Source organism: Oryzias latipes, chromosome 10, assembly GCF_053564925.1.
Source record: "Oryzias latipes strain Hd-rR chromosome 10, Olatipes_Hd-rR_3.1".
Taxonomy (NCBI): domain Eukaryota; kingdom Metazoa; phylum Chordata; class Actinopteri; order Beloniformes; family Adrianichthyidae; genus Oryzias; species Oryzias latipes.
The window spans coordinates 19,159,311-19,182,816 of record NC_136246.1 but is presented as its reverse complement, the minus strand read 5'-3'; the positions used below and the strand labels follow the sequence as shown (position 1 = coordinate 19,182,816).

At 38.6% G+C, this 23,506-nt stretch overlaps 4 protein-coding genes across 5 annotated transcripts; 2 read left to right on the top strand and 2 right to left on the bottom strand.

The window, feature by feature from the left end:
* The first annotated feature begins 1,423 nt into the window (after positions 1-1,423).
* mrpl18 (mitochondrial ribosomal protein L18) lies at positions 1,424-2,701 on the top strand. Its single transcript, XM_004073298.4, has 4 exons — positions 1,424-1,694; positions 1,779-1,947; positions 2,190-2,424; positions 2,516-2,701. The coding sequence occupies exons 1-4, from the start codon at positions 1,604-1,606 to the stop codon at positions 2,591-2,593; spliced, it is 573 nt and encodes a 190-aa protein (XP_004073346.1). The 5' UTR covers positions 1,424-1,603; the 3' UTR covers positions 2,594-2,701.
* Positions 2,702-2,780: 79 nt separating this feature from the next.
* Positions 2,781-16,062, bottom strand: si:ch211-203d1.3 (protein phosphatase Slingshot homolog 3). 2 transcript variants are annotated; one of them, XM_023959195.2, is made up of 17 exons: positions 15,913-16,062; positions 13,904-14,037; positions 11,903-11,940; positions 11,547-11,733; positions 10,237-10,352; positions 10,045-10,113; positions 9,397-9,462; positions 8,413-8,595; positions 6,961-7,054; positions 6,759-6,887; positions 6,483-6,529; positions 6,202-6,348; positions 4,701-4,901; positions 4,363-4,555; positions 4,183-4,281; positions 3,995-4,090; positions 2,781-3,881 (listed from the first exon to the last, which is right to left on the bottom strand). In XM_023959195.2, the coding sequence occupies exons 2-17, from the start codon at positions 13,949-13,951 to the stop codon at positions 3,762-3,764; spliced, it is 1,833 nt and encodes a 610-aa protein (XP_023814963.1). In that variant the 5' UTR covers positions 13,952-14,037; positions 15,913-16,062; the 3' UTR covers positions 2,781-3,761. The 2 variants fall into 2 exon arrangements, with proteins under 2 accessions (XP_023814963.1, XP_078810342.1); XM_078954216.1 differs by having other exon boundaries at positions 15,618-15,920.
* Positions 16,063-17,472: 1,410 nt separating this feature from the next.
* Positions 17,473-20,480, top strand: grhpra (glyoxylate reductase/hydroxypyruvate reductase a). Its single transcript, XM_023959193.2, has 9 exons — positions 17,473-17,693; positions 17,938-18,068; positions 18,565-18,637; positions 18,715-18,831; positions 18,967-19,055; positions 19,209-19,310; positions 19,481-19,616; positions 19,714-19,844; positions 19,928-20,480. The coding sequence occupies exons 1-9, from the start codon at positions 17,608-17,610 to the stop codon at positions 20,047-20,049; spliced, it is 987 nt and encodes a 328-aa protein (XP_023814961.1). The 5' UTR covers positions 17,473-17,607; the 3' UTR covers positions 20,050-20,480.
* Positions 20,481-21,108: 628 nt separating this feature from the next.
* On the bottom strand, positions 21,109-23,088 carry LOC105354952 (zinc finger and BTB domain-containing protein 5). The gene has a single exon (XM_011480426.1). It carries the CDS (start codon positions 23,086-23,088, stop codon positions 21,109-21,111), a length of 1,980 nt encoding a protein of 659 aa, XP_011478728.1.
* Between the last annotated feature and the right edge of the window lie 418 nt (positions 23,089-23,506).

Below are 23,506 nucleotides of genomic sequence, written 5' to 3'. Positions count from 1 at the left end.
ATCAATAAAGCTATCTGTACACGGATTATATTTTAACTGAGCAAAATTGAAAAGAGCATTTTTTTCTCCAAATTGTGCTCTTTAACATTCAAACTACACAAGAGGCTGTCCGTGCAGGCTCCAAGAATCCAGTTCAGTAACAGTCTTGCTTCCTAGAGCAGACCTTAAATGATTACTGCTAAGCTATTTTTTTAATCTGATGCCGTTGACTTAAAGTATTCTGTAAATCTTCCTTGAATCACACATAAAGTCAGCAGTTATATACATTATTCAGAGGTCTGTACTTTTGCCAATATTCAATGACAAGCAGGCTCTGGCCCCTGTTCATGTCCTATATCTTAAATAAAAAAAGTTTATAGTTACTGATTTTGAATAAACTCTTTTGTCAAACAGTTTTTTTACTGAAAGAAACACAATACTCCTTAAATAGAGAACTCTTGTTCTTAGCTCCGCTGCTGACCTGAGCAGCATCCTTAAAGACTTGGACAGTGTAGTATTTTGTTATTAGTACTGTATTTTGAATAGTATTCTGTTAAAAGAAGCATTTCCTGCTCACACAGAAGTACTAACAAAGAATGTTTTGTAACTCTGCCATTTAAAGTACAACAGGTCTACACCCTTCACGATAAGAGAAGTTATGTAAACTGTTTTTTTTTTTGGTAACTTCCAGTTTTTGAAGCATGACAAATGTCAAACTGCCCTTTTCCCATTGTTAAAATGACAATATTTGTGTTATTTGCTGCACAGATTTTAATGTACTCTAGATGCGTTTCACTGACCCCAAACTTCTTGTATGGATGGAATAACGTTTTCTTTAATATTTATTACTTTTAAAATATGTGCAAACTGTAACTTCCTGCTTTTTTCTGCTTCTTGTGTTATTTTTCTTGTTTAAGTTTTAAGACTGTTAACATGTAAATATTTATACCTGTGTCACACATGTGTAAACAGATTTAATTGTTCTTTCAGGACTGAAAGCAGTGGTTATAAAGCAGAGAACATGTTAAAACTTCCATTAAAACATATTTCCCTATAGATTCCAATGGAATCCTCTAAATCTAGAATGTAAGATCTGCAGTATAAAGTTATCAATCATGGTTACGGTAAAAACATTTTAAGTTAGGTTTTAGGATAGACCCACAAAAAATAAGATATTTTGCGTAGTTTAAGAAGTATAATGGCTTGCTCTTAATTTTCTTTTTTTTTTTAACCAAAAAGGCCTTAGTTTATATATCTATTATTTCTTTTTTTTATTTTTCGTTATTTACTTTTGTTTTAATGTTAAAAATCTTTTTATATTAATTTTTGAGTTAAGAAAATGTCTAATTTGAAAAAAAAAGAAAGAAAAGAAAGTTTCATGCGAAAATACTAGAGGTCAGGGTAAGGTAAACGGAACCTTTAGCAAAGCTTTGTTTCTGCCCGTACTCCATATTTAGTTACGCCAGGCGAACCGGATATTATTGCAATGTCAAAAATGGCGCAGGGAAAAATCTTATAATTCATGCCTAATTTTTAAACCCTTGTGTTAAATCACATAAAATTTGATTAAATGTTAGGGCATTAACAGTTTTTAGTTTGAGAACTGAACAAAGCAAAAGCTAACATGTTTTTGAACGAAGTTAGCCGCAATGTTCGGGTTTTGTTGGGTCAAATTCAGCGGAGATGTCCTGCGTTGCCTGCCAATAATACAACAGGTGAGTTTACTTTTACCAGAGTATTATATTTATCTGTTTGTTAGCTACAGAGCGTTTGATTTTAATGAGCACTTGTTATTCCAGCTCGGTGCATGAGTCAGGCTGGGACTGATCCGGAGCCGACCCCCGATGAAAACGAAGTCGTGAGCCCCACGTTTGTGAACAGAAACCCGCGGAATCTGGAGCAGATGGCTCTGGCGGTAAAGGACCGAGGCTGGAAGACGACGTGGCCTCACCGGGAGTTCTACCATAGGTCCAGATCACACCCAAGGACATATTTAGCATCTCTTTTTGTAAATCGATTGAGGGGAATTCAAACTTACACTATGGACAGATTTCTAACGTCAGAATACTAACCATTTTACTTTTTAGAGGACTTATAAATAACTCAAAAGTAAATCGGTTTTAATTTCAACCTGTTAAGTAAAATATGTTGATTCTATTCTTGCACAAAGCTTTTCAACCTATCTAAAGTTCTCTTCTGTGTGTTTTCAGGTTAATGTTCTCTCGCACCCAACACCACGTGACCGCTCAGGTGTTCTCCAGCAGCTCCCCTGTTCCGGTGCTTTCTTGTTCAACCAAAGAGTGGGCCTTGAAGAAGGAGCTGCCATCCACTAACTGCGTGGCTGCCTGTCAGGCTGTGGGAGAGGTGCTGGCCCGCCGATGCCAGCAGGCTGGTATCACGAGAATGGTGTACAGGGCCATTCCCTGGACATACCGCTCCGATTCTGTGAGTGCACTGCTCTAATTTAGACAAAGATGTTTGATTCCATTGAACTCCATTTCATTGTTTTTTTTTTTTTACCCCCCCTGTCTTGCAGGTTCAAGCTTTCAGGAGTGCAATGAAAGAGGGAGGAATCGTTCTCAGCGAACCTAGAAGAAAATACATTGGGACATGAAACTTTTATTTAGAAATTTTGATGGATATCCTATTCCCCCTTATTCTGTTAACAGAAATGACTGTATTTAGGCCACTCAGAATAAATGAATGTGTTCTAAGAACATTACCAACAGAGAGTTTTGTCTCTTTTAAACTAAATATTTCAAAACTGAAGTGGATTTCTTCTTTTTAAGAACACAAAGTCCTTAGAGTACAATAATTTATTTTTCACTCAAAGTGCTTGTAAACAAGTGAGGTGCAGACGGTGAACAGTTTCACTTAACAAGGATGTGAACACAAACTTATTTGGAAGACAATCTGGTGAACGTTTACTTTCAGCAGCGTGGACAGTGTGTGGACAGAATACAAAACCCACATTTCTGCCTTTAATGTGAAAATTAAGCCTTTACCAAGCAAAACATAACACCAGCATGAAACATCTCGCAACAGCATCAATAATTAACCCATCAATTTGATGTCTACATAAATGCACATAATCCTGAATTGAATACAAGCTCATGCACCCAAGTCATCCAGCAATCATATATTGTGTGTGTATATATACACATATACACTTTTTGCAAAATGCAGTTTTGAGTTGATGTAGAAAGAAAAATTTCCCCCAGAGTCCCGTTAAAAACATTAAAACACAAGTCATAGCCCTTTCATTCTTAGGTTGAAGGCACTAATGTTTAGTTAAAATGATAAAATGGGTGACAACAGTCACTGGCATGTACAAATACATTATTTGGCAAACTGGCATGCACCATAAAACTGGCCCTGATGTATGCTCCAAAATGCACAGCTTAGACACAGCAAATATTCATCCGAGGGTTGAAAGGATGTGGAGAAACACGAGATGTGTGTAGGAAAAGATACTGCATAGGTCTTTTTGATTAACTGATGGGACAGAAACAGAAAAAAAGGGGGAAATAACAATACAAAGAAGGGTGGCAGCTTCTTTAGCTACTCTCTCACAGATACAGTAATACTGAAAGATCCCATAGAAAATTACCCTTCAGTTACAATCAACAGAAACGTGCACAAAATAAGGAACAGCATGTAAAATACAACTTTGATATGGTTTATAAAAGCCTTGGCATGAATCCTGCTGTTCGGGACTTTACTCTCCTGGGTGGCTTTTTATGATTCCTCCCCCCCGTTTGTCCGTTTCTACTTTGATTGCTTTAGGGCCGGCTTTGTCCTGGTTCTGGTGAAACGTCCACGCAGGCTCTTTGGTGAGTCAGACTCCGTCGCCCTTGGCTACGTATCCGCTGTCTTGGAGATCTCCTTGGACTGCCAGGCAGCTTTGAAAAGGAGATATTAAGAGGATTGTACTATTACACAAAGTCCTTATGGGGGAGTTCTTGAAAATACATAGCTTTATTTTTAAAATTAAAAAAAGGAAAGTTTTCCTCACTTGTTCATGTCCTTTATTTTCATCCTCTAATTCACAAATGGACTGCATGAGAGAGAAAAGGTTCATCCTCCCGCTGCGGTTTATGCTTGAAGGAACCTAAAAAAGAAATAGGAGACATTTTAGATCTACAAATGACATACTGTGTGCTTATTATAGCAGGACTACAACTGGATCCACTAACAGTTTACCTTCTCCGGTTCATTTAAAGTGACGACAGGATCGACTGCTGGCTCTGCTAGTTCCTTTGGCTGCACGCGGTCAGACTCCACGTAAGAAGTGTCAAACACCTGCGTTTGATTAAATATGATTTAAAAAAAGATACAAAATAATATATATGATAAAAAATATTGATAAATAAAGATATTTACCTCTGAGTCATCCTCTGAATTCTCTGGACTGTCTTGACTGTCATAATCTCTTTCAGTACTTTCATCACTGTCTTCTTCCTCCTCGTCCTCTTTTTTACCCTCTGGCTTTTCTTTTCCGTCTTTTTCGCTTCTCACTGACTTTTGTCTAAGGTCTTTAGACTTTCGTCTAAAGAGTTCAGAGTGACGCATTTGGCTATAAAGACAAGAAATAAAAAAAAAAAAAATTATAATCTGATTAAAAAACGTTTCTTTCTTGATCCCTACTGTGAAAACAAAAGGTCAAGTACACAAGCTAAACAAACAAAAAAATCATGCTTTTTCCGTTAATAGAATCTGACCTGGCTGTGAGGATGCCGTTGTAGGTCTGAAGCTGCTTCATAAAGCCCTCGTTGGGATTCACGATGGATCGGCATTCCCTCACATAGGTCAGTGCCGTTTCCAGTGACCAGCGCTGTTGTTTCATGGCATAAGCGATCACCGTGGATGCGGATCGAGACACTCCCATCTTGCAGTGCACCAACACAGCCTGTCCTGTTTTCCTGTGTCACGCAGAGTCAGAAGGCTTTAAACAAACTTCAATTTTGAGGAAATCTCCCACATAATGTAATTTATTTACTTAAAATGTTTTGGACTTCAGTTTTTTTCTCAAGTAGCTTTATATGACAGTACTAATGCTTTACATGCCCCAAAGGTGAAGTGCAAGAATTCCACAGAGGCTGTCAAACAATTTCTGTGAATTTCAATGGGAAAGCTTGTCAGCTCTTTTAATGCATTCACGGCAGTCATTGAATGTGTTCCTTAAGGATACATGTCGCAGTCATACCAGAGTTAAATTGTGGCTGAACTCACAAACACAAAGAACAACTCCAGGTCACATGCACAGCTCTGTCACAGCATTCCGGGTTGCCTAAGGCAGTGGGAGGGCTGTGCATTTTGGGCCTAGAGTTGTTTGTGTTTTGCAGTTTCATGATGCAGGAGTTTTAATAGTGAGATAATGACACAGACATGTCACTCTCACTGTAAAGCTTCGATGTGGAACACAGAAGCCTCCTTGCTTGCGTTGCCACACAGATTCCAGATCTGATTGGCTACTCTGCTGATTTCATCACACAGCAGCCTATTTAACTCCTAGCTAAAATAAAACAGAACAGGCTAAACATATAAATATTTATATTTGTTTAAATCAATAAAGTTATTCATTACTAAACATTTATTAACATACCAGGAAATGGAACGTACCATTGTCTTGCGTGAGGTAAGTATATGTAATAATGTAAGTTGCATGCACTTATAAAGGAGGTTGATGTTGTCATATGGTGCCATTACGCAGAACTCCAGATATTAGAATGGTGCACACTTTGGCTGCTTACTGACAAATGCTGCAGTCTACGACCCGTCACGCGCCTGTAGAAAACAACTAGGGGGAAAGTTTCTGCCCCAGGAGTTCACCAAGCAATCGATGACATTTTGTACAGATGTGCCCATCTTTTGCCCACAGACACCCTTTATTCACTCATAAGGACAGTAATGATTTAGGCTTCAGATAGACCCAATGTGTAGCCATTGTTTTATTTTCTGTGCAGTCTGGCTTTTATAACTAAAATAACACAAACAATAGCTTCTCTCTCTCCTTTTAGGCCTTGCAGTAACTCATTTTTGTAAAAACTACATTGTGAAAACCATATCTGTTATTATTTGATCCACTATGACAGATGAAGTTTTTATGCTATCCAGAACCAAGAGAATTATTACAAAACCAAAAAGAACTCCAGCAGATGATCTATTAACAGTTACAGTCTGGAGGCGGAGCCTCCTCTGATGGGTTTGATTTCGTCCTACCTTGCAGTGTTAATAAAGTTGTATGTGTCTGGCCAGTGGGGAAGCAGGTTGGTGGATTCCACGTCATAGACTCTGATGTTCATGTAGGTAAAGGATTCTGGGAAAAAGTTGTCAATTTCCCTTGTCACGTTCAGAATGTAGCCGACACTGAAAAATACAGTCAAAACTTTTATGTTTACTTTTATTCTGACAAAATAGGGTTCAAAAAGTGTTTTATATGGTAAAAAACAAAATATAGAACGTTTGAAAAGGGGAAAATGTTAGGGGCAAAAGACACCAACTTGTTTTTCTGCAGCTCCTCAAAATTAGCTGCATTCCACTCTGAGCCCTGAAAGCAAACACACATTTTAGAAAGAGGTTTAGTCAGGGCTACACACGGCGAGAAAGGCCGTGTTCCCTATCACTATTAACACACATGTCCCAGAAAGAGGAAGTCACAGTCACATGACAACATCCTGGCGAAAGCGCACTTCCTTCAGTTTGAGAAACACAACACCTCTTTTTGTCACGGCAAAATGAAGCTTAGTGCTTAGAAAATGAAAAAAATAAAAACTCACCAAGTATAAGTAGTCAAATATTTTGGATGGCTTGTCCATCTGCGCCATGGTAACCACAATCTCGTTGTCTATGTACTGCTTGTAGGGCCTCATATCAAAGCCTATCCTTTTTTCCAGAGTAGTGTGAACCTACAGTAGGGAAAGCAAAACCCGTTTACCCATTTAATAAACCATTTTTCCATGTCTTCCATTATTGTCTCACCATTTTAGAGGTGAGATTGTCCAGGTCTTCTGTCCTCATGATGTCTCTCAGGTGCTCTTTGATCAGCATTTCATTGGAAAGTCTGTCAGCTGAACTTTATTCATAAAAAGAGAAAAGCTTTTAAACAATCTGTTGCATTTTCATAACAGATGACAAAGTGTTTACTCTATTTTACACAGTACCTAAAGTACATCAGCACCACAGCTTTATCATTATAAGAGTTGGCTGCATTACTACCACTACTAGCTGAATGTTGTTAAATGCTCATTTTAAAAGTCTGAAACGGAAAAGACCTGAAATGACTTAAAGTGGATATTTACATAGTATTTGACTTGGAATGGCTTATTTTTCCACTTCAGGAAGTGACTTTCTTTGCACAGTAATGAGCATTTTCCTGTCGAACACGTGAAACAGAATCAAAATTATTCCTTTTTTTCCTTGTTGTTGTAGCAACAACTGCACTAAAAAATTTCAGGAAACTAGACGGTAAATGTTTAATTTAGAAAACAATGTTAGCTTAGAGAAAGAGTCATGGAACTGATACATGTATTACATAATAGGGTGCCTTTTCTGTGGAGCAAATTGCTATAAAATGTGTATATGCTACAATACTCAATATCTCATTCTTTAACTTGGACATTTCCCAAAGATGATCAGATTTTTAGCTACCATCATCAGAAAAGTATCTTTAAACAACACTGTCTCAATCAAGATATAGAACTACAATTAGAACTAGAAAAAAGTTTATTTAAATTTAGTCTATGTTGCTGCTCAATAAACATTAAAGACCCATTCCCATAAAACTTATGTTTTTGGTGTTTTTAACATGTTCTCCTGACATTTTTTCTAACGTTGAAAGACATGTTTAAAGAAAATTCATCTTAAAATTGCATTTTCTGAGAATTTCTTCATTTAAATGGTTGTAAATTAGGAGCAGACGCAAAAATGTCCTTGAATAAAGCTTGTAGTTTGAATGTAGAAGCGACAATTGGTGGGGCACAAGCCCTGCTCTACTCCATTCTAATGCATCAGCCTGTAGAGGACTAAGGTCCATGTACGTCTTTGTTTTCCTCGTCTTAGCTGGCATCTGGTTTAATAACCTACAGCTGGATAGCTTCAACAAAGCACCGTAAATTTGGGGTTGTAAGGGACCGTAAACTGGTGGGAGAGCATGTAAACAGAAGTGGGGGACAGGCTTCCACCACACCAACAGAGCCACCCACAACTCAGAGGTGAGTTTCTAATGAACTCCTGCCGCTCTGCAGAAACTATGTCGTAGAAAATGACACAGGGTTTTTGATTTAGCTTAAAAACGGTATAATTATGATTAGAAGACCACTGGAAACACTTTGAAAATAGACCAAAAGATGATCAGAGTTTAAAGGGTTCTGAAAGCTGGGATAAATATATATATATATATATATATATATATATATATATGTATATTTTTACCTCTGTCCGTCACTGTCTCTGCGGACTGACTCCAGGTCATTCATGGCTTCCCACTCATTGAGGCAGACCCGATCCGATTCGACGTGTTGAATGTAGTGCTGGGCCCACTCCAGCCCGGTGCCGGGGATCAGCGTTGCCTTGACAGCCCGCTCACAGCAGCCGTGCAGCACCTGCAACACTGACCTTACAGCAAGAGATAAAGGAGTGTCACTGTTTTCCTGAGAATCAAATCTAAAAACAATAAAAAAATAATAAAGCTGCAAGCGCCACATGATCTCTCTTCAGCCATTCCTCCAGAGGCCTTCTGCAGTGCAAACCACCGCTGAAGTCATTGTTCAGGATTGTAACGACAGGTGGAGTTACGCAACGCTTGTCTGTGTACACAAAGGAAATTGGTGGCTGTAAAGTTCATACCAACCAAACACTTCTTCATGTCTGAGGCTGATGAATATGTGCAACCTTTCAGGTTTTTTTTTTTTACTTTTTCAACACTCACCAACTTCGTAGCATTAACAACCCATCTTTTTTGTTTGTTTATGTTGGGACAGGATATCCCTTCGTGCAGTTGCACGTCGTTTCAGTACGTATGAGTTTTCATTTCTATTGGATGTCTACAGGACAAGTTTGGAAGTTTGAAATGACTAAATGTCAGCTGAGATGTTAAATGAAACAAATCCCTCTGAAGCACAACAAACCACCCCTCTCTCAGCTGACATTTTTCCGCTCTCGAATGCTAAAAAACAACACCCTGGCACGCACAGCTTCCCCAAGCCTATGATTATTCTTTTGTTTTGCATGAGGCTACCAGCTAGCAGCTCAAAAACACACAATTTTAGTCTTTTTTGGGCCACATTTTAAAACAACATAATAAAGAAGTGACAACATGAAAGAGAAATGTTCTAATGCCATCTGGATGTAACCCAGTTCAAATTCAGAGGAAGGTGCAAGAGGAATACAAAGATAATAATTGTGTAGAATACCCACCACATGGTCTGCATGGAAACTGGCTTAAAGATTCGGGTTTCCTCTGCTGAGGTAACACTGAAACCACTGCAGAAGACAAACAGAACTATTTAAGGAGGTATTGATCTTTTGCTGGACAAAAGCACAGTCTTCTCAAAGAGGGCAAAGAGAAAGGATGCAGTGAAAACCAGAGACGCTTTGACTGATAATGAGGAGGATATGAACACAATTATTCAGTGAAATGTGGATGAACGTGTCAGCAGATTTACTAAGAAGAACTCCCTACAAGAACTTTAGCTTAAACGCTCTGTTTCACAGCATCTTCCTCCTTGAAAAGAAACTCTGAGGCTATTTTAATCATAACAGAGAACAAACTTTAGTTACAAAACAACCCAACCAACACATTTGGTCTTTTAGACGAACTACAACCTCACAAAAAAGAAGAAGCATTCACTTCAAAGCAGCTAAACTGACCAAACATACAGAAAAGAAGAACACATGCTATTATTTAAATAAAAAAAACCCCACAAAATATCAGGCTCTGAAAGATTAAATATGTTTAATTTAACCTTTAATGAGTCAACTTTATAAACGAAACATTCATTTTGCAATAAACCCCTGGGATTCTCAGTCTTTATTTTTCTTTAATTAAAGAAATAAATAAATTACCCATCTCCATCCAGATACACCTGTGTGTCACTCCATATTGGCAGAACCAGGCCAATGGTGCATTGGTTGCTGCAAAGAATCAAGTGGGATATTTTAACTTACCAAGGTTGAACTGAAATATTTAAAAGAGTATAAACAGGACCTTGTGCTCGTCTTTGCAGAACGGTACACCGCCATCTGAGTTACACGAACCTGTCTGATCTGGGGAAGTCCACCCCCAGAAGGATGCTCTCCTGTTTGTTGCCCTGCGTGGAGACGATGATCAGATACCTGACTCTGACTGGACTGACAGACTCCAACTCCACTGCCTGCAAGGCAGAACCCAGGGGTGCATTAGCCCAAAATATGAGAGACAGAGAGCAGAGAATGGACAGAAGTGAGGTCATCTGTGAGGCTGTCGGACGCCGTTGTATCCTATAATACCATTTTTGCTTATTTTAGACAACTCAAAAAACTATATAGTGTGAAAAATACAACAAAAAGTCAGCTCAGTTTACGTTATTTTCTATCATTTTTCTAGTCTCAGTGTTTACACAGTATTATCTAGATTTTTGTGTGCTCAAACTCCTCATTGATTTGTTTTTTTTTCAACAAATTTCAGCAATGGAAACAAAGGGGAAAAACAAATAAATTACAAATACATAGATACATCACATCTATTTAAGATATTAATTCAGAAAAGAAAGAGAATGCTCTCTTCTGGACAATCTAATTGCTCCTAATCATAAATAGACATGTTTCCACTTAAACATGCAGTACACATAAATGACACATTGAATTGATTAAATATAATGATTGTCAAATAGTTTGATAGCTTGAACGGGAAAGATGCAAACATTTAAAAATCCCACCCTATTTTTTACTTCTTTTCCATACTTTCCATTATAAGTTTATTAAGCCTGAAATTCCAAAACTGATCACTTTGGGTTATCGATTGGTTGAATAAATTATTTTTTCCTGCAATACTTTTGTAATATTCAGGTCAGCTGTTGCACTGGGTTTTTTTTTTAAATACTCTGAAACCTTTTTTTTTTTTTACAGGACTTTATTCAAGTGTCATCCAGTTGCATCACAGATGCTTCCCTTCAATAACCAGCAGTTTTTCTTAAACCCAGCTGTCTGCATCAGTGAGGACAAGTGGAGGAAGAGTATCTTCCTGTGCTAACCCTGAGAAGACTGAAAAGCTTCCTCTAAGTATTCAATTATTAGTCAGAGGAGATGAAGTTTCACAATAGGTATATAATGACACAGCCAAGAGTCTGGCCACACTCACAGGATTATTTATAAATGCCACCCAAATAACAGCTTTTGTTTTTAAAGACTAAGGATTGTCAAAGTAGCAAGAAAGCTAAAAGATTAATTACAATATCTCTACTTTTATAAACTGCGTTTAATGTATGACTTAAAATCCTTAGAAGGGCAGAGTTTACCTAACCAGGATCCAAACTTAACTCTTTATTTAGGTTTTAATGACTTGACTTGCAGCATGGAAAACACCTCACCAGCTTGATGGTATCTTCCGGTCTGAGCTGCTCCAGCATGGCGTGGATGTGTTTGTTTTTCGTGACTGATGCTGCGTTGCCTTGCTTTGTAGGAGGAGATGCAAGTGGTGAAGTTCCCTTCGGTGGATCACTTCTCTCGCCATCTTCCAGGTGAAGCACTGCCCCTTTCACAAGAGCAAAGCTCTCCCTGTAAATAAAAGAAAGTTTCATTCGTTTACACACCATTTAGTCAGTTAGTAGACACTTTCAGTCAGTAGGACCAACAAATGTTTTGTTACAGATTAAGAGGTATTCCTTCAAAAACAGTCTCATATGATGTATGTGATACTTTAAAGCTTATATAGAGCAACAGCTACCTTTTCTCAAGTCTCCCTCTTCTTTGGAAGCTTTCATCCTTCAAAAACAAAAACCAATTACAATTCTGTTTAAAATATAAACATTAATTGTGCTTAGAGACCCACTCTGATGAAAATCATGCTTTTAACGTGTTTCTGATGATGGAGGATATACAGTACAGACCAAAAGTTTGGACACCCCTTCTCATTCAAAGAGTTTTCTTTATTTTCATGACTATGAAAATGCCTTCAGTCTTGATCTACAATCTTCATGGTCATGAAAATAAAGAAAAGTCTTTGAATGAGAAGGTGTGTCCAAACCTTTGGTCTGTACTGTATTTAAAAAAAAAAAAAGCTTAAATTACTTTTCTGGTTATTTCTTTATTTAAATCTTTATGAATCAGGAGCAGACAAAAACCGCTGTTTGAAAAAGATCGGATTTGTTATGTAGAAAATATGCTGTGCGGTCCACCAGCTCCCTGCTCCGCTCCATTCCGATGCATCCACTTGCAGACAAACAGATCCATGTAGGTCTTTTTTTTTCCTCGTTTGAGCTGACATCTGGCTCAGAACGATACGGCTGGATAGCTCCAATAGTGGCATTTTTGTTGGGAATGTGAGGGGCTGTAAGCTAGTGGGAGAGCGTGTAAAAAGATGGGTGATGGGAAGTGGGGACAGGCGAATTTCTAATGAACTCCTGCTGCTCTGCAGGAACTATGTCCATGAAAGCAACACCGTTTTTTTTTATTTTGGCTAAAAACTGCATAATCCTAATAAAAAGACCACTGCAGATGCTTGGAAAACAGATCAATAGAGGATCAGAGTGGGACTGTGTCTTCCCGTTTATGTTGAATGCATGCAATTATAGACATACATTACTGCCAAATTAATGTGTTTTGTTATTAAAAAGAAGACAGTCTGAACCTTAGCAGATCTTTGAACAGCAACATAACGATCCAAATTTGATATTTTTGTCCAAATTTGAACTAAATTAAGATAAAGGTGCTGTAAAAACAAAGTTCTCAAACAATACAAAGCTAAGGTTGATTTTGAGTTCTTTTATTGTGCATGTACAGACACAAAAGATAGGAAATATTTTTAGTAATTCTCATGACCAGTAAAACAACTTTAATGAGGTGCAGCAGAGAGAAGACAAACACACACAAAGAGGGACAAGTCTGTGCAAAGTAATTAAAGTGTGGGTTTGGGTTTAAACAAGCTGAATATTAAGGACATTGTTGAGCAAAAATAGAAACTAAGGAGGGATATAACACAAAACTAGAGAGGTTAAAATAGAGGAATAACTAAAAATGAATGAACTGCAGTGGTTACGAGGAAAAGAAACTTGAGACAGTATCATTACCTTTTATGTAACTGACAAGTCCAGACAGAGTCAAGAAAAAAAAAAGCAAAGAAAAGTGGGTGGGAGCCAGAGGAGGAATGATGAGAGGATAGCAGAAAAAAAAGGAGAAAAGGAGAAAACATAAGTTAAGATAGTTGGAAGATTAGATTATGTGACAGAAATATGCCAAGAATGAATCCAGAAGCCATACCTCAGTCATTTATAGTGAACAGATCAAGTACAGGACAAAAGACAAACCTTTGAACAATTAATGATGTAATGAGAGAAAAAACAAAAGATGACAGAAGCAGATGAGGTTTTATTTAAATGACTTTTTTTTAATGAATAAATTGGCCTTACTTAGCAGTTGAAACAAAAGGTGGTGTAGTTGTAATGAGGCCAGTCATTCCTAAACCCAATTTTTACGACATCTTTTCCTGGAAGACTAATGGTGCAACTTATCCTTTGTAGTAACGTTCAGACAAGCCGCCTGCTTATCTAATAGGGAAAATATGGCCCAGTTGTCTACAGAAATCAGCTGAGTGCGTTCTCCACGCAGAACTGACGGGTGTCTGTGTGCGCGTGTTGTTGACAAAATTCCTGGCTCTCTGAAGGAACCGTAAACCTGACACACATCTGAGGATGCAGTGGAAAATGTTTGTGTAGGTGACTCGTCTTACTGGAGCGGCAGCTATGGATGGGATCCTGTGCAGGGTCAACAAAGCCATTGCACAGCGGCGGTCTGCCTCTGCTGCACTCTGTGGTTTCTGGCAGGTCCCAACAGGTTCCTCAGCCAACAGCTCTGTGCTCCTTTCTGTAATGATAAACAGATATTTCAGACAGATTACCGGTACATGCAGTAAATAGGACCTAAAGAGCCTAAACTAACTCAACCAGCTTAAAATGTGTGTCTGTTTTTTGGAAGAAAATTAATTATTTTTGTGAAATTCAATCTAATGAGAATAAAAAGAATAGAACCCCTTTGCTAAGCAAAATTAACATTTTTATTTGAAAGACTGGTTCAGCATCTCTTTTTGTACAAATTTAGACCAAAAAATGAGACTAAAGTAAATGTTACAGAGTACTCCTGGATAACCGAAATGTATTATATCAGTGCATTTAACAAAAACAAACCGCTTTTATTATTTTTTTTAAGGAATTTGCTTAGAGAGGTCAGGTGAAGATAATTTGAACACTTTATGTGCTAATTATTCCTCAAACTTGCACAAACTTGTTTGTGTGCAGTCATTGGCACCTCTAAGCACCTGAATGTTTTTCTGATGTTTAAAAGAACTTAAACCATGCGTAAAAACCCCGTGTAGCTATAAAAAAAAGTTTGGAAAGGTTTGGCAGACTTTAGGACTGTTATATAATTATCACAGCAACGCCTTTTTTAGGTTAGCATGTATTTAAAATGAAAGGAAAAGATCAAGAATCTGATTTAAAATGTAAATCATCTCTAAAGCAGGGTGTAGGTCATATCATCATGGTGTTGCTAGTAGCCTGGAAAAAAATTCCTTTACAAAATATCTGGACTAGAATTAGACTGGCACACTTTAAAAGAAAGAAGTGCAACAGACGTTATCACTGCTAAATGTTGCAATGATCAAACGACTAGAGAACACTTCTAGTCTCTACACTGACCTGATTCAAGATTTTTTTCTATTAAATATGAATATGCCACAAAGCACAAAATTAGCTGTTTGCCTATTCCTGTTCACACACTGTACTATTTTTGCTGCTATTGTTGACCTCTTGATAATAAAACATTTGAATTCCCCATGGAACCTAACTTAGGATGTCCTCTGCAAATAAAATGCAGAATAGATGCCTCAGTGACACATTTACAAAAATCTTAAAAATATATTTGATGCAACGTACATACATCATGAAGAAAATTGTAATAAATTACAGAAATGTTCAAAGAATGATGATAGGATGTGTGGATACTAACTCACCCCAGCTTTGAATTGTGCTGCTTTCTTTCTTTTAAATAATTTTTTTTTAAAAGTAAAACTGGTTAAAATATTTTTAGAAAAACAGTAGTCTACAGTATTTTTTAAACCCCCTTGCATTTTAGGATCACACTATATTAAGTATTTTGCTAATGTGTCAGTTTTGGTTGCTTGGCAACATTCAGCACTTTCACTATTATAATTTTATGTATGCACATATTTCTACATTTTTTAAAGGAACCTTCCTCTTAAGCCTCTTAAATCAAAGCCTACAGCATTTTGAAATAATAATAAAAAAGTGGAAAAGGCAGCTAACAATCTAGATTAATAATTTGATTTAGCAGTACTAGTAGAAGCAGATAATTAGCTTTTTTTTACACTTGCAAACATAGATTGGTAGCCAACTAAATAAAAAGCAACAGTACGCAGAGCCACATACCTGAAGCACAGCGTCAAACTAAGTATAGCAAAGCCTCACTATGAAGTCAGAAGCCGGCTTCAACTCGGTGGGTCAAATACTGAGTCCACAGTACAGAACAAAAGCATAACGTGCAACAAAATAAACTGATATATATTGACTCCTGTGCTGTGCTAAAAAATAATAATTCGTAACGTTAACAATGACATAAAAATTAATAATATGATATGCAGCTTGTTGTTATAAGCAATTTAAGCTAGCCCAATACGTTGCTGCAGCTTTGTAATTCTGTGTCCTTTCGTGTCATTTTCCTCACCTTTCAGAGCTGGAACCTCTCCTCTGGTTTCCTGATATGAATGTCTTTAAATGTCTTCCGTGCCAACAGCTCCTTATTCCGCCCTCTGCTGATGTTGAGTAAAGACTTCAATCCCCATAAGGCATAGCAGCTACTAAAAACGACTAAAGTGGGTCACCAGCGTTAATGGGAGGAGACACTGACGTCACACGCAAGATGCATTTGAAGAACACGATTGTCTTCGAAACTTCGAAACCTAAAATATGATTTGGATAAAACTTAACTTAACTTAATCTAAATACAATGGATTGGATTTGGAAATGGTTATTTGAATGGTTAATTTAAAAAAAAAGACACAGTCTTCCGGATATGGAGGAAGACGCCAATAGCGAGGAGGAGGAGGCATAACACTCAGCACTGCTGCACTATGCAATCAATGTACTGCATAAAAGCGTAAATATTCATTGCGAAAAGCAATTCCTAAACATTTCCCCGAACAGAACCCGTGTCGGAGGAATCTGACAAGTTGCTTGATTTAGTGCTGGAGGAGGTTAGAGCCATGAAGATAGTTCACCGACAAAGTCTAGACGCGCTCCAAGATGTTAGATAGATAGATAGATAGATAGATAGATAGATAGATAGATAGATAGATAGATAGATAGATAGATAGATAGATAGATAGATAGATAGATAGATCTATCTAAACACATATTCGAATACAACCTAACCGTAGATATTTATTGTACTACTCCTTAATGCTACCATATTTAATCTACTGTATAGAAATTTGGGAGAATACCTATAACTGCACGAGAAGAATTCTTTCATTAATCTTTATAACATGTCACAGATCAAGTATCAAAAGTAAATGCACATTTTTTGTCATCAAAAATGCAATATTTAAGGTATTAATACTTGCGGACAAATTGTTTAAAAAAATTAAGTAATCATTCAGTGCACATGATGAACTATAATAGAAAAAGCTGTTTTACATTCTGTTCCAGGAAATGTATACATTAAGGCACTTTTTCAAAAAAAATATTATGTTGTTGCTACGTGTTATTCATTACTGGAAACAATATATAGATGATTTATCTTGGAACAGGATGGGGCTTTTTAATCGGTATCTTAATTCCAGTAAGATAAATAAAAATTGTAATAATAATTTACATAGATTTTACTCTGCAAAACCCAATATTGAAATAATGTACCTTTTGTAAACTTTCACCTAAAACAGTCACATTTTTGTATTGGTTTTTCCTTGCTGTATTTTACGTTTATAAATGAACATTATCTAAAACTCAAACAAAACAAAAAACAAACAAACAACAGTTTTCTGATGATTTTTTTTTCTTCAAACAAACAAATAGCTGTAAAATGTCTTGAAATGTGGACCCAACATAAAACTGTTTAAAATATTAAATCTGTAATGCTTTGTCAAATATAGTTTTACATACCGATTCTGTATTTTTATTTATTCATTCCTACCCGCGACACTTTATTTTATTTTCATTCTGTGTTGTGCCTGGCAGTTACAATAAAGTTTTTGAGAAAAAAAAGGGAAAAAGAAAATCCAACGCACGCGCAGTAAAACGGACATTGAACACTTCCGGTTTGTGCGAATTGTAGTTTATAATTTAATGGTTCAAATTGCAGTCTGACCTTTGTGCTCAGTTCAAAAAGGACTCTACCACCAGCACGGGGCGCGTTAGTGGGATGAAAGCAGCGGCTAAACTCATGAAGGTGTTCATAACCAGACGAATCCCACAAGAGGGGATGAAAATCCTGGCAGCAGCAGAAGGGTACGACTTTCCTTTTTCAGCCTTGGCCAAATAAGCCCTCCAGGCAGGTTTATAGTAGTGTTTCCTACTCTGTGTTCTTTGCAGTTCTCCATTGAAGCAATAAAATAGTCTCTAGTTAGAGAGTTACAGGTGTAAACGTTAACAAATAACTTTCAATGGTGACAACAAGTCACCAACAAAGTCATCTTATTACGAAAAGGTACAGTTTTGACATATTGATATGTGTTTGTTTCCATGGAAACAGATGTGAAGTGTCTCAGTGGGACTCAGATGAACCAGTACCGCGATCAGAGCTCCTCAAAGGAGTTCAAGGAGCTCACGGTCTTCTGTGTTTGCTGTCAGACAAGATCGACCAGGAGGTTTTGGATGCTGCAGGTACTCATCACCTCTTATCTAATTAAGTGACAATAATAACTTATAGACAGTGACTACAGTAAAAAGAAAAACCTCATATCGTGTCATTACCATCAAAATCTTTTCCTTATCCTATGTGGTGCAGCTTTTTAAAAAAAATGTTCTGAAGCATAAAACTAACTTTTGTTTTTAATGATTCCATGAATAATTTATGCTAATAGTTGTGTCTGTGTCTAAAAACCCTGTGAAAATTAGATTTATTCTTTGCAAAACAAGAAACTTTTCCTTGAATTGATCTTGAGGCAACAAACGAACATTCAATTATCTAATTCTTCTTAATTCTTCTTAATTCAAAAATGTAACTTTCTATTCTGTGTCTGAGGTTATTACTAATAAACACAAATTATTTTGTTTATAATCTCATAGTTTTATGTGATTTATAATAAAACATATTAGAGAAAGGATAGTCTACTCAACCTTTTAGGTCTGAATGTCTTTTTTTTTTTTATCTCTTTAGGGCCAAACTTGAAAGTAATCAGCACCATGTCTGTGGGATTTGACCACTTGGTCCTTAGTGAGATCAAAAAACGGTGAGCTAGTCCACCAAAAGCTGAAAATATTAAGGTGATGTGATTGTCGTCTCATCATTATTCTTTGCCTGTTTCAGAGGCATACGTGTCGGATACACTCCGGATGTCCTGACGGACGCCACTGCTGAGCTGACCGTTGCTCTGCTGTTGGCCACATCTCGCAGATTACCGGAAGGTGTGGAAGAGGTTAAAAGGTCAGTCTGGTTGAAGTACTCGTTAATAGCAATATGTGTTTTTAAATTTGTATTTCTCATACTTTTGAACCCCAAATGCAACAAACCCAGCATGGTTTATCTACAGCGGAAACACTGTAATTTTCCTCTTTGCAGTGGTGGCTGGAGCTCATGGAAGCCTCTCTGGTTGTGCGGTTATGGTCTGTCTGGCAGCACAGTGGGGATCATTGGACTCGGACGCATTGGTTGAGCTAACTCTTGTTGCTTTGTTTACTCTTAACAGCACTAGTTCATTATCCTAGAGCTTAATATGAGTCATGTAGGCAAATATTTGTTCAGTAGTAAGATGTTTCCATTCTTTATAGTCTAAAGCCTGGCTTGTTTGTGTCTGAGGGCAGGAATGGCCATAGCTCAAAGGCTTCTGCCCTTTGGGGTGAAGAGGCTGCTGTACTCTGGGAGAACAGCCAAAAGCTACGCTGCAGAGGTGAATGGAGAGTTTGGTAAGACAAATAAGGAGCAAGACACTTACATGGGGTAATGCAAGAGTGGCTGATGAAGATGAATTCTTTGTGTTAGAGAGTGTTAGAGAAAACTTTTTTTATTCCCTGGTTTGATTATCTGGTATCTCTGTTTCCTGGAATTCTAATTCAGTTTCCTCTGCGTTTCACAGTTCCACTGGACACACTTACATCTGAAAGTGACTTTATAGTTGTTTCCTGCTCGCTTACACCAGAAACCCAGGGCCTGTGTGACAAGGCCTTCTTTAGCAAGATGAAAAAAAACGCAATCTTCATCAACTCCAGCAGGTAGGAAAACATGGATTTAAAAGACTAGATAAGGATTTTTACTTGAAATTCCTTTTACGGCGTTTGTTATTTTTGCACATGTGTTGTATTGTTGTAGGGGAGCTGTAGTAAACCAGGAGGATCTGTACGACGCTTTGAGCAGCGGTCAGATTGCCGCAGCTGGACTGGACGTAACAACACCCGAGCCTCTTCCAACAAACCACCCACTTCTAACATTAAAAAACTGTGGTGAGTGAAGGAGTCAAAGCACGTTTTTGAGCCAGCTTACTTGTAAAACTTTAAATCGTGTTTTTTTCCCTTCTCCGTTCCAGTGGTTTTACCACACATAGGAAGTGCCACCTACTCCACCAGAGGCGTCATGTCAGCGTTGGCGGCTCAAAACCTGTTGGGAGGTTTGCAGGGGTCAGACATGCCCAGTGAACTGACCCTATAGAATAAAAACAATGAAGCCATAGTGCCAAATGTCCCCTGCAGAGCAGTTTGAATATGGAAGTACGACAATATTAGTGCTGCAGATGTTCTTTTATGTGTGTTAGATTAAATGTTTTGTGCAACAATTCACTTAGGAATGAGTTCAACTTGAGCAAAACACGATTTTATTTAGTTATTTCATGTTTTTGAAATTGGTTCAGATAAAGAAGAGTAGCTAACCAGTACTTTAGCAAGAAATAATGTTTTTTTTTAATTTCTTAAATGTTAACAGATTTCCTCTAAACCAGATTAATATCAAACCAGATGAAGTGATTATTCTCTTTTCTACTGTTTGGCTCATTGCTACCATTTTTATCATTACTGTACTTCAAAGTAACATTACTCAAGTGAAAACTAGAAAAAAAAGTAATAAAATAAAATGATTAAAAAATACTGTTTGAGTTTTGCTCAACTATTTGTAAGCCAGAAAGAACAACATAAAGAAAAATTATTGTATTCTTTGATTATTAGATAACAAAAACATGTTTAGGACTTTCTGGTAATAGTTACTCCATCCTTATGGCATAAAACGAGATAAAAACAAAAAATCAATTATGAAGATAAATAATGTTAATATTTATCCCAAATTTAGGTTAGAAAAGTGGGTTGAAGTAAGATTCTTCTTAGGAGTATTTTTTAAAGTTACTTATTTAAATGTATCTTTTTAGAACTTTTGAATGGGGCATTGATCATCAAATTTGTAACGTTTCAATTATTTTAGTAGCAATTTTTAGTACATTTCTAAATTCACACTTTTTCTTTATCGCACACTGCTATTTTAGCATTATTAGTACTTTTTGTTTACTCGACTTTGTGTTAAAATTTAATTTCTAGATAGTTTTTTTTAAATAAATGCAAAAAAGTCTACAAAATACAACATTTATTGCTAGCATATGAACAGTACCAGTGCAGAAATCCATTCAATAGTTGTAAAAGTGCTACATTTCATTGTTTTGTTCTAAAATAAATAATAAATAATAATCTTTACTGAAATGGACGTGAAAATGACAACAGTTCCTGCTCAGAGCAGCGTGTCTGCGAAAGACGGCCCCTCTTTCCAGTTTAAGCAGGTGTTCTTCGAGTGCTTATAGAGGTGGGAGGACTGGCTGAAGCGCTTGCCACATTTCTGACAAGGATACGGCTTTTCCCCCGTGTGGACGCGAATGTGCTTCTTGCAGTCGGTCAAGTTCATGAAGGTCTTGCAGCAGATTTTGCAGGCGTATTTCTTCTCCCCCTCCACCAGCAACACATGGTCCTCGGCAGCAGCTTTTTTACACTTGGACAGAACGTCCTCTGAAGCTTTGGTCAGGGTGGGCCGATCTGCCGCCTCCCCGGCTGGCTCGGTGACCGACTCTGACCCTGGAGGAACTTTGGGAGCGATGCGGCGAAACGTTGTGCCAGAGCTCTTTCCGGATCTTGCAGGTTGAACGACAGCGTTCTCCAGGCTGAGGCCTGATCCGATCCCACTCAAGAACCCCGTGAATGAGTTCTGGGTGGGTTGGAGGATGATCGTGTCACTAAACCCTGTGTTTTGAGTCGGCTGCAGAAACTGCTGCAAGGGAACGTTTGTGACTGGAAAAACCAGAGATGAAGAATCGGAGGGCTGGGTTGAGGGCTCGCCTGTTTCCTCCAACTTCTCTTCCTGCTCATCTGCCGTCGGAGCATCACTGGCAGCTGCAGCCGCAGTTGCGACCGCTGTGAGGCTGGCTAGACTATCCTCCTCCTCCTCCAGAGAGTCCATCTCACTGCTGGGATTGAGGAAGCAGGAAAAAGCAAGCTCAGAGAGGCTATCCAGACCTTCTCCATCCACTGAGACTTCACCCAAATCCCCCACCTGCCTTTGTGCATCTGTCTGACCATCGGTGTGCAGGGATGGTAAATCCCCTCCTGCATGTCCACACATTGACACTTTCTCATCATTTAGATGCACATCCGTATGATTTGTGCAGTCATGCAGGGGGGATGGAAGGGAATTGTTTGGCAACGTTTCTGGATCAGAGGAGTACGCGCTCACGTTTTCCTTCTTCACCTCCAGTATTTGCATTTTGAGCTCCTCCTCCTCCTCCTCTTTTCCCACCTTTACTTTGACCACTGGGTTTCCATCCATATCCTCACTATTCCCCCACAATGTGCCTCCTGTGGTGCTGTCTGACTGTGTTGGCAGCTGGACCTCCTCCGACTCTCCTTTCATTGCTTCATATTTCTCCTCGTCTTCATCGAAACCTTGGTTTCCCCAGATTCCGTTGCTTTTTGGGGGGCTATCTTGGGATGATGTCTCCTCTCCTCTTTTTTCCTCAGTGCTCCTGGTCACAGTAGGCGAACGCTCCTTATAGTTTGCTCCAGGCAGTCGATGGAATCTCTTCCTGTCGTTGGGCCTGTCCTCTGATTTTCTCTTCTGTCTCAAAGACGTTTCCAGACTCTGCTCTCTGCTCCCACAGCTCTCTTTGTCTCCGCCTGACTGACTCACCTCCTCTCCCTCTTCTTCATCATCCAGGTCTAATATGATCAGCTGCTGGGAGCCGGCTGCTGCTTGCGAACACGGACACTGGCACTGCTTCTTCACCGACCTCCAACCCTTCGGTGCTGATGTTGGGAAGTTTTTCCTGGAAAGGTGGAGCTTGCAGGCTTTGACCACAGTGTTGAGATGCAAGTGTGACGCGGCCAGCAAAACATCCATGGCGCTGGAGGCTTCTAGAGAAAGAGTTGAGGTGTAAATCATGTCCAGGAGGATTGAAAAGGCCTCGGGGGTCACAACCTCTGGGTCCAGCGCCATCACACAGGGATCTCTGTTTCCAGCAGATGTGTCTGCTTCTGATCCTCCGTCGGCACTGTCACAGGAACTGATGAGAGCCCTGAAGTGAGAGCTGCAGGCAGCCAGGATAGAGCGGTGAGCTCGAAAGGTCTGATCTCCGACCACCACAATACAGTCACAGAGCTGAGCGTGGAGGCGCTGGTGGTTGAGCTGACTGAAAATATGCTGGAAATGACCTGGGAAGTCCATCTCTGCTGCTGCAGTGTCAGTTCTTGGACAGTCACCACTTTACTGTGGAAAAAAATATATGAAGGAGGTAAACAGTCCTACAAGTCCTACAATGCATCAGCTGAAACGTAGATCACGGCTCAGAGTAGCATCGTCTGCGATGGCTGCCCTGGAGATGCTGTGGAAAATGGGCGGGCAGAAAAGCACCGAGGGATGCGGAGGAGACGCGAGAATAGTCTCCAAAAAGTAAAACATGAGTCCACGCAGCGGATAGGGAAGCCTAAACTATAGTATACATTAAAAACCGATCTATCGTAATTATAAAGCCAGATGGTTCAAACAACCGAGCGATGCAGCATCCATTGTTACGGATGCCGCTGCCTAATCGACGCTTTGGTTAAACAACACTGCCCCCTAGTGGCTATAACAGTAATTACTT

Bases quoted from the DNA above. Each gene is read 5' to 3' on its own strand.
- mrpl18 (XM_004073298.4), top strand. From the start codon at position 1,604: ATGTTTTTGAACGAAGTTAGCCGCAATGTTCGGGTTTTGTTGGGTCAA. The intron at 1,695-1,778 runs GTGAGTTTACTT...TTGTTATTCCAG, and splicing joins GCCTGCCAATAATACAACAG to CTCGGTGCATGAGTCAGGCT. The intron at 2,425-2,515 runs GTGAGTGCACTG...CCTGTCTTGCAG, and splicing joins GGACATACCGCTCCGATTCT to GTTCAAGCTTTCAGGAGTGC.
- grhpra (XM_023959193.2), top strand. From the start codon at position 17,608: ATGAAAGCAGCGGCTAAACTCATGAAGGTGTTCATAACCAGACGAATC. The intron at 18,638-18,714 runs GTGAGCTAGTCC...TGCCTGTTTCAG, and splicing joins CTTAGTGAGATCAAAAAACG to AGGCATACGTGTCGGATACA. The intron at 19,617-19,713 runs GTAGGAAAACAT...GTATTGTTGTAG, and splicing joins ATCTTCATCAACTCCAGCAG to GGGAGCTGTAGTAAACCAGG.
- LOC105354952 (XM_011480426.1), bottom strand. From the start codon at position 23,088: ATGGACTTCCCAGGTCATTTCCAGCATATTTTCAGTCAGCTCAACCAC.
- si:ch211-203d1.3 (XM_023959195.2), bottom strand. From the start codon at position 13,951: ATGGCTTTGTTGACCCTGCACAGGATCCCATCCATAGCTGCCGCTCCA. The intron at 11,941-13,903 runs GTAAGACGAGTC...TTGTTTTTGAAG, and splicing joins CATCCATAGCTGCCGCTCCA to GATGAAAGCTTCCAAAGAAG. The intron at 10,114-10,236 runs GTTCGTGTAACT...GATTCTTTGCAG, and splicing joins GACTTCCCCAGATCAGACAG to CAACCAATGCACCATTGGCC.